At 36.7% G+C, this 9,406-nt stretch overlaps 1 protein-coding gene across 2 annotated transcripts in view; it reads left to right on the top strand.

Moving 5' to 3' along the window:
• The window catches only part of LOC127417335 (centromere protein N-like), a 10,300-nt gene extending 894 nt beyond the window's left edge, over nucleotides 1-9,406 (top strand). The window contains exons 3-11 of one of the 2 annotated variants that reach the window (XR_007893257.1): nucleotides 145-204; nucleotides 285-358; nucleotides 557-730; nucleotides 981-1,082; nucleotides 2,630-2,684; nucleotides 5,463-5,572; nucleotides 5,732-5,855; nucleotides 7,644-7,967; nucleotides 8,877-9,003. Coding sequence is in view for 1 of the 2 variants with exons in the window: in XM_051657301.1 (XP_051513261.1) it covers nucleotides 145-204; nucleotides 285-358; nucleotides 557-730; nucleotides 981-1,082; nucleotides 2,630-2,684; nucleotides 5,463-5,572; nucleotides 5,732-5,855; nucleotides 8,877-8,998 (821 nt within the window). In the remaining variant the exon portion in view is untranslated. Of the gene's footprint in view, nucleotides 1-144; nucleotides 205-284; nucleotides 359-556; nucleotides 731-980; nucleotides 1,083-2,629; nucleotides 2,685-5,462; nucleotides 5,573-5,731; nucleotides 5,856-7,643; nucleotides 7,968-8,876 lie in introns of both variants that reach the window. The other variant, XM_051657301.1, reaches the window with a different exon arrangement.

The following is a 9,406-nucleotide window of genomic DNA, read 5'->3' as shown; positions in this document are numbered from 1 at the left end:
TGAGTAAAATGTTTTTATTTTTATTTTGTAACATTCCTTATAATCTGCTTTAATCAACTTTATTTCTAATTCATAATGATCCTGAACTAAATTCTGCCCTTTATAAACACTTCAAATGTATTACTGGTCATTTTTTACCATTAGATCATATAGAAAATCCTGATCGTGGAACCTGGCACGCATGTCAGCTGACTGAGGCACAGGGTAAATAGTTTGGTTAATGTTAAGGACACTGTGTTGTAGATTTAACAAGTCATTGACTCTAATTCTTCTCCTCTCCACAGATGATGCACTTTTTGTGGAGCTGACGCAGTTTAAAGAACAATTTAAAGCACATTTACACGGGGTCGTCCGAAATGTAATAACACACAACTTTAGTTTGCATTCAAGCTTTCAAAACCAACTAAATTGAATTTCTTATGACCGTTGGAAGTGATATAGCACTTGTTTAACTGTACTCGGCGTGCTGAGTCAATGAACTCATTTCTTTGATATATTTTTCCGCAGAAAGCCAGTGTGGCCTGTTGACTAAAATCTTTTGATTTTGTTTTTCAAGATTTCCATTAAGATAAAGAAACATGAGGATGAGGCTTTATGGATTCGGATTGCCTGGGGAGACAACTTCAGCAAACCCAACCACCTCAAGCCAACTTATGTTGTGCACCATCTGCACACCTCCTATGTGTTCTTCTCCAACCTCATGGCCAAACACAAGCTCTTTCTGTATCAGGTGACTTTTCTTAACACTGGCAATCTCTCTTTTTGGTTTCCCTTGCTTTGTCATTTGATAGTAAATGTGATGTAATTTATGTAAACTTACTACTCTAGCAGTCTGTGGATGCGGCAACTTGGTGAACATGTGGTCTCCCTCTAAACTACTTGACAGATTTGATCTTAATGAATAACTTGGAAATATTGTTTTCACCTGAATGAAAGAATGATTTTGTTGTCTGTCTGTCTGGTGTTGTTCTCTCACATAGGCTTTAGTAGTGGCCACTAAACACGGCTTCATGAAGGACGCCCACCTGAGCACCAGGAGTCTCACTGCAATGAGGAACCTGCTTCTGAGACGATATCAGCAGGTAAGATTCATCCAAACCTCTTTCTGCCTGCATGCATTTCAAATGATTTAGATGGGGACGTGGGGTAGTGTACTGTAATAATTACTGGAGTTTCTCCATGATTTTAATCCTGTGTGAATCGTTCATGTCAATCATTTTTCCAGAATTTTTTTATGGACTGCTCATTCGCGTGCCAGTACGGCGTCTAATACCTTATATATAATGCCTGGTAAAAATAACCCCTGTTAATACTAATCCCTTCAATGACAAGACAATCATTTTTTTTTTTCATATCAAATTATTCAAAAATACATTACAGATGCATTTACATTACATTTATGCATTTGGCAGACACTTTTATCCAAAGTGACTTACAGTGCCCTGATTACAGGGACAGTCTCCCTGGAGCAACATGGAGTTAAGTGCCTTGCTCAAGGACACAATGGTGGTGGCTGTGGGAATTGAACCAACAACTTTTGTTTTCCAGTTCAGTGCTTTAGTCCACTGCACCACCACCACCACTACTCCATGATGCAATTCACACACAACAATTACTTGAATTCCCCTCTTCTGTGATGAACATGTTAAAAGTTAAAAGTCATTTTGATTTCCTGGTGCTTAAAGTAAAAAATATCATGTAACCATCTGGAGACAGTAAAAAAAAGTCTCAAAAGTGGACATTTTTGAAAAAATGAAATAAAAATAATGTTGGCATGAGTAGTGCAGAATATTCTTTTATTATTATTTCTTAAGAAATAAGCAATGAAACAGTTTTATTTATAAATATTATTAATATTTGAGAAACTTTTGTCCACCACAGCAAAGTCATGCGGTGTAACCAACATGGTGGTAGCCATTTTGTTGGCATGTGACAAAATAAATAAATAATACATAAATTACAGAGGACTGCTTTGCACGCTTAAGACTGTGTGTGAAGTAAAAAAAAAATATATATATATATATATATATTATTTTGTCATATCATTATATCTCAATATATATATATATATATATTGATATATATATATATTTTTTATCACCTCAGACTTATTTGTCATGACCCATATACATATTTAAATGACATTAATCGAGCATGCATTGTTTTCCATCTGCTGAACCAATCACATTTCTTTGGTTGGCCTAACCTTAGTTAAATTAAACTGTTGCAGAGATATAACAATGACTGTCTTTCCATTTACAATATTTTTCCATGTCACATTAGAGCTTTTATTTTTGCAAGAAGAGCAAAGGTGCTGAAGTGAAAATGTGATGTTCACATAATCTGAATTTGAAGAGTGTGTTTGTGTGTGTCTTTGTTTGGATTTCCAACAAAATAATGTGATTTGTGTCTTATTGGTCCATGAAGATGAACTGAAACATTCTCAACTCAACACTTCTCATCTAAACATTAGGAAGGCTTAGGAAATCCTTAGGGACATATACAAATATTGTAGAATTTTGTCCAAAGTACTGTTGTGTGTTCAAGGTAACATAGCATGTTTCTTTTTTGTAGTTTTGCACTACACAATGCGTGTCTGCCAAAACTAAAATAACTTTTTAACTGACAGGTTTTCCCAAATACTCACTCAAGGATCCTACAGGAAAGAAACACTCTTCCATCTCGTATGTATCTGTTTTGATTATTGTACACTTCCAATGATAGTGCCTTTAAAACTTGTTTACATCCTGTCAACATCTAACAACAAATCTTTACTTAAAATGAATATTTTAGTCAAAATGACTGCACTCCTCTGAGCTCTGGTTGGTCTTTGAAATGTAATGACAGTTCACTTGATGTTGGGACAAGCTGTTTTACAATATGGAAATACTCATATGATAACGTTTGCAAAAGAATATAACAATGAAATGTGAATAATGTGCTGCGGAAAAACACCTCTAACCATATCGGACAGCACAAACAATCTGTCAAAGCACCTGAAAAACAACCTACCCACATCAAACGAATATGAAATTCACTGTCAGCTTTTTCTGAATCGATTTTATTGATTACTTGTAGCAGCCATAATTGAGATGTACAACAGGGATTGAGATCTTTTGATCTTTATTATCTATACATCTTTAGATACCTATCGATTAGGGCTGTCAGTAGATTACAGTTTTTTTAAATCGCAATTAATCATAATTTTTCATAGTTAATCGCAATTAATCTCAGATTTTAAAAGTGGGACATTTTGACTCACACATATATATATATATATATATATATATATATATATATATATATATATATATATATATATATGCTCATTTCCTGTCATAAGAGGTTCTTTCTCCAGAACTTGATCATTGGCAAGGACTCACTGTTGTGTGATTGAGTGTAATATCCCCACTAAACACATCGCAAAGGCCCTGCCCTCTAACAGTGTTTACAACTCACACGGAGCTGAATAAAATGTCAGAATGTAATGTCAAATCGGTACATGCCTTGATTACGATGAAGAAAAAATGAACGTGATAAACATTTTAAATTAATTGCACACGTTAATGCTGACAGCAATAATATATATAGATTGAAGATAGACTTATACAGACTCTGTTCCATACCTGTGTCTGTAATAACGTTCTTGGTATTGAATAGCAAACATATACAGTGCATCCGGAAAGTATTCACAGCGCTTCACTTTTTCCACATTTTGTTATGTTACAGCCTTATTCCAAAATGGATTAAATTCATTATTTTCCTCAAAATTCTACAAACAATACCCCATAATGACAACGTGAAAGAAGTTTGTTTGAAATCTTTGCAAATTTATTAAAAATAAAAAAACAGGAAAAAAAAAATCACATGTACACTCAGCCTTTGCTCAATACTTTGTTGAAGCACTTTGGCACCAATTACAGCCTCAAGTCTTTTTGAGTATGATGCTACAAGCTTGGCACACCTATTTTTGGGCAGTTTCTCCCATTCTTCTTTGCAGGACCTCTCAAGCTCCATCAGGTTGGATGGGGAGCATCGGTGCACAGCCATTTTCAGATCTCTCCAGAGATGTTCAATCAGGTTCAAGTCTGGGCTCTGGCTGGGCCACTCAAGGACATTCACAGAGTTGTCCCGGAGCCACTCCTTTGTTATCTTGGCTGTGTGCTTAGGGTCATTGTCCTGTTGGACGATGAACCTTCGCCCCAGTCTGAGGTCCAGAGCGCTCTGGAGCAGGTTTTCATCAAGGATGTCTCTGTACATTGCTGCATTCATCTTTCCCTCGATCCTGACTATTCTCCCAGTTCCTGCCGCTGAAAAACATCCCCACAGCATGATGCTGCCACCACCATGCTTCACTGTAGGGATGGTATTGGCCAGGTGATGAGCGGTGCCTGGTTTCCTCCAGACATGACGCTTGCCATTCAGGCCAAAGAGTTCAATCTTTGTTTCTCATGGTCTGAGAGTCCTTCAGGTGCCTTTTGGCAAACTCAAGGTGGGCTTTCATGTGCCTTTTACCGAGGAGTGGCTTCTGTCTGGCCACTCTACCATACAGGCCTGATTGGTGGAGTACTGCAGAGATGGTTGTTGTTCTGGAAGGTTCTCCTCTCTCCACAGAGAAATGCTGGAGCTCTGTCAGAGTGACCATCGGGTTCTTGGTCACCTCCCTGACTAAGGCCCTTCTCCCCCGATCGCTCAGTTTGGCCAGGCGGCCAGCTCTAGGAAGAGTCCTGGTGGTTCCAAACTTCTTCCATTTACGGATGATGGAGGCCACTGTGCTCATTGGGACCTTCAGTGCTGCAGACATTTTTCTGTACCCTTCCCCAGATCTGTGCCTCGATACAATCCTGTCTCGGAGGTCTACAGACAATTCCTTGGACTTCATGGCTTGGTTTGTGCTCTGACATGCACTGTTAACTGTGGGACCTTATATAGACAGGTGTGTGCCTTTCCAAATCATGTCCAATCAACTGAATTTACCACAGGTGGACTCCAATCAAGTTGTAGAAACATCTCAAGGATGATCAGTGGAAACAGGATGCACCTGAGCTCAATTTTGAGTGTTATAGCAAAGGCTGTGAATACTTATGTACATGTGATTTTTATTTTTATTTTTTTTTATTTTTAATAAATTTGCAAAGATTTCAAACAAACTTATTTCACGTTGTCATTATGGGGTATTGTTTGTAGAATTTTGAGGAAAATAATGAATTTAATCCATTTTGGAATAAGGCTGTAACATAACAAAATGTGGAAAAAGTGAAGCGCTGTGAATACTTTCCGGATGCACTGTATAAATACTAAAACATATATAACATCACTGTAAAATGTGTAGAGGGAGTGAATGCTTTTTATAGCACTGTAACAAAAAAACCTTACTTAGACTTGCTTAAATAATCTGTATATTTAAACTGTCGTGGTGTGCAATTTTGTTGTTAGACCAAGTTTTGCTGGTCTTTTTACAGATCCATGTATTGAAAAGGAACACGCTGAGCATGAAGAGATGAGACATCAGATGGCCTGTGAGGCATTTGGAGACGGCCCTCTGCCAAAGCTCGAAACAGCAGTTTATAGGGTATGAGGCTCAACTACACCTGATCTCACGTCAACTTTTTTTAGATGGTCGTCGGTTGTTTATTTCATTTAACTAATTTAGCATTTCATTAAAACCAAATGCACACCTAAACAGGCTGTTTGACATTTGCAAATGGGCTCGTGTGTGTTTTTCTCCCAGCTTGAGACGAGGTTCAGAGGGAATGGCAACAACACCCTCAGTGAGCGAGAGGAGTTCTTCAGAGGGGTTGTAAAGTTCTCAAGCAGCAGTCTGCTCGAGTCCTTACGTCACTGTGTTGCTTCAGGTGAGATTGGAGTTATCATCAACAACATCTAAAAATATCTCCATTAACTGAAATAAAAATGAAAACATAAATTTCCATGACTCCAAAACTAAAAATGTTACCACTTAATTTTAGTTTTAGTTTTTTTGATACACCCTTTGCAACCCAATTTCATTAATCATGAAAATGCCAATAGATAAAATAGATAATGCTAGACAGCCATAAAAAATTAACTCTGTTAAACATATTTAAATGAAATCAGTTAACACATTAACTTTGGCAGCCCTAAAATACTAAAACAAAATTAAAAACTAAATATACTACAAATCCAGTACTCATGGTGTGAAAACTAAACTAAATTGAAAGGACAAATTAAAAATAAAATTGAAACTTAAAAACTCAAATCAATGATAGCCCTGGGTGAGACGTGTGAAAGATTTTTTACTTGACAGAGAAGTCAAAATCAAGTCCCTTTTCTTGTGCAGTACAGAAGACCAGCAGATTATGAACATAAAGAGCATTTGACAATAACTGTTACCATCCAAATTGTGAATTTAATGTATTATATATATATATATATATATATATATATATATATATATATATATATATAAAAACACACACACACAATGGGCTTCATTCAATGGACCTTCTCAAAAACTTTCCTCCTGATTCACAAATGCATCATGTTAGTGTGTATGTTTGTGAATTTCACTCCTTCATAAATATGTATGGTAAATTATGATGGTAACAGTGATATACTTGCCTTGGAACTGGAAGAATCTTCAGAGAAATGAATGTAATGCATGATTCTTTGACCGAAACGCTGTCAGCTAATAAAGACTGGCCAGCTAAATGACAGTGTGCAAGGCTCTTTCTATTTTTGGTGGAATTGTGAACGCACCTGCCCATGACGTGTTTATTTATAGGTTTAACAACATTAACATTAATCATACATTATCAACTGAACATGATTTATCAATGCCTACAGTATTAGTGAAACCTAAATTAAAGAGCTTATATCAAAAGAAGAAACTGTCCAACCAGTCACATTAGATGGCATTCATTTTGTTTTTGAGAAAATGCCAAGCATGCTGGAAAAACGATAGAAAATAAGAAGCAGAGTTGGGAATAAACTACACTTTGAAGAAATATATGCAAGCATCAAAGAAACGTTTTCAATTAACTTCCGAGGAAATTGTAGCCAATAGTGAATAGTTCACCCAAACGTTATCATTCTCTCATCATTTACTCACCCTAATGTCGTCTCAAACTAGACTTTATTTTTTCTGCGTAACACACACACATATATATTTTGATGGAGAAATGATGTGAATATACAATACAAAGACATAACGGCAGCATAAAGGTAATCCATAAGACTCCAGTGGTGATCTTGTCGGTTTTGAGTGAGAACAGATCAAAATGTTACTATACATCTTGCTATTGCAGTCTCTAAGCACTATCGTGATTTTAAAGGGTTTGTTCACCCACAAATGAAAATTCTCATATCATTTAGTCACCCTCATGCCATCCCAGATGTGTATGAATTTCTTTCTTCTGCAGAGTACAGATTATGATTTTTAGAAGAATATCTCGTCTCTGCTGGTCCATACAATGCAAGTGAATGGTGACCAGAACTTTCAATCTTCAAAGTTCACATAAAGCCATCACAAAAGTGATCTATAAGACTCCAGTGGTTTAATCCATATCTTCAGAAGTGATATAATAGGTGTGGGTGAGAAACAGATCAATATTTAAGTCCTTTTTTTAAAAAAAATTCATTAAATCTCCATTTTTGACCAGTAGGTGGCGGACGATATGCACGAAGAATGTGAATTGCCGAAAAACAGAAGAAGAAGAATGTAAAAGTGAAAGTGGAGATTTACGGTACAAAGGACTTAAATGTTAATCTGGTTCTCACCCACATCTATCATATCGCTGCTGAAGATATAGATTTAACCACTGGAGTCGTATGGATTACTTCTGTTTCCTTTATGTGATTTTTGGAGCTACAAAGGTCTGGTCACCATTCACTTGCATCATACTGACCTACAGAGCTGAAATATTCTTCTAAAAATCATTATTTGTGTTCAGCAGAAGAAAGTCATTCACATCTGGGATGGCATGAGGGTGAGTAAATGATTAAAGAATTTTCATTTTTGGTTGAACTATTACTTGACACACTATTTGAATAACGTAAGTTATGCATGCTGTATGCATTCAATGTATGAAATATATAGACCATCACTTACCGTATGCAGTGTGATAGTTGAGGATGTTTCAGAGAGCACATCATGCCAATCCGTGGTTCAATACACGCCACAGCTAGTTGTAAATCATCCTCTACTGTCAGTAAGCATGAGCAGTACTTGTTTTCGATGTATTGTGAACATGGCTTCACTCTGTCTGTGGTTTGGCTGGTCATTGTTAATTTTTGGTTTATCAACCCTGACCCTTTATCTTTGAAGGTCGGGAGATTGGTTTATAAATTACCCCTTGGACATGGTTATGTAGCATGATTCAGGTGAATCTGTATTTTATGTACTGTTTGTCATGCTTCCTTTGTTTGATCCAGTCTATTTCACTTCTCTTGAGTGTATGCCTAAAAGTGTTTTGATCGTGAACAAATTGTTCTCAGTCCCTTGAATTGTTTTATTTGTGAACGTTTCTGTGTTTTTTTATGAATCAATGATTCAGTGACTCACTCATTACACACCTACTGGCATAAGATATAATCTACAGAAATGGTTACTGAACGCATAAGTGAGCGAATCTCGTTAGTGCATGGATTCAAAAGAATCAAGTCAGTGGGGTGAATCAAAATCCTCATAAACCCCTGTTTTAATGCTGTAATGCAGTCAGGCAGTCCAGCTTCTTCTTATTGTACTGTAGATATATTACATATGACCACCAGGTGGAGTCACAAGATCTGACTTTTACCTGTATCTGCCCTTGACTCTCGGGCAGACCTGAATAACTGAACTGACACCTGAAAGTATGTAGTCACTAAATAATTTCTCACTTTTTTTTTTTTGCCAGGCATGGCTGAAGGCCCTGTCACTCCTCTGCTGTCTGCCATCACCCAGAGAGGGAGGAACTATTTTGTTATCACAGACAAAGGCCCTGCTGTTGCCAGCCAAGCGTCTGCACAGAAAGCTTGATGACAAAAAAGGCTGTGGACGCAGATGTTCACTTCAGCAGTGACATGATTGCATGAGAATATACTGTGCAACCTGAAAACATTAGAGCATCAATGTGTATTGTCTCATTGTTATCAGAAATGTCCCTGGATCGTAACTAATAGTGATTACTGCTCCATCAGTATGAGAGAACATTTTTACATTTTAATTTTAGTAATACAGCATGTATTACATTTTTAGCCTGACAGTTTAAAAATATTTTAAATAAAGGTTTTGATACAAAAATAAAATCATAAAATGTTTTTTTTTTCCCACATTAATATTTTCAATAGTACTGTGTTACTAATTGCGCATTGCTTGCTCTGTTGAGCTCTTTGATGGCAAAACATCTTCCAGTGTAGACAGCCTCAAACCATTGCATCGCATCAT

This window comes from Myxocyprinus asiaticus, chromosome 26 (assembly GCF_019703515.2).
Source record: "Myxocyprinus asiaticus isolate MX2 ecotype Aquarium Trade chromosome 26, UBuf_Myxa_2, whole genome shotgun sequence".
Lineage (NCBI taxonomy): Eukaryota > Metazoa > Chordata > Actinopteri > Cypriniformes > Catostomidae > Myxocyprinus > Myxocyprinus asiaticus.
This window is presented reverse-complemented; position numbering and strand designations above follow the sequence as displayed.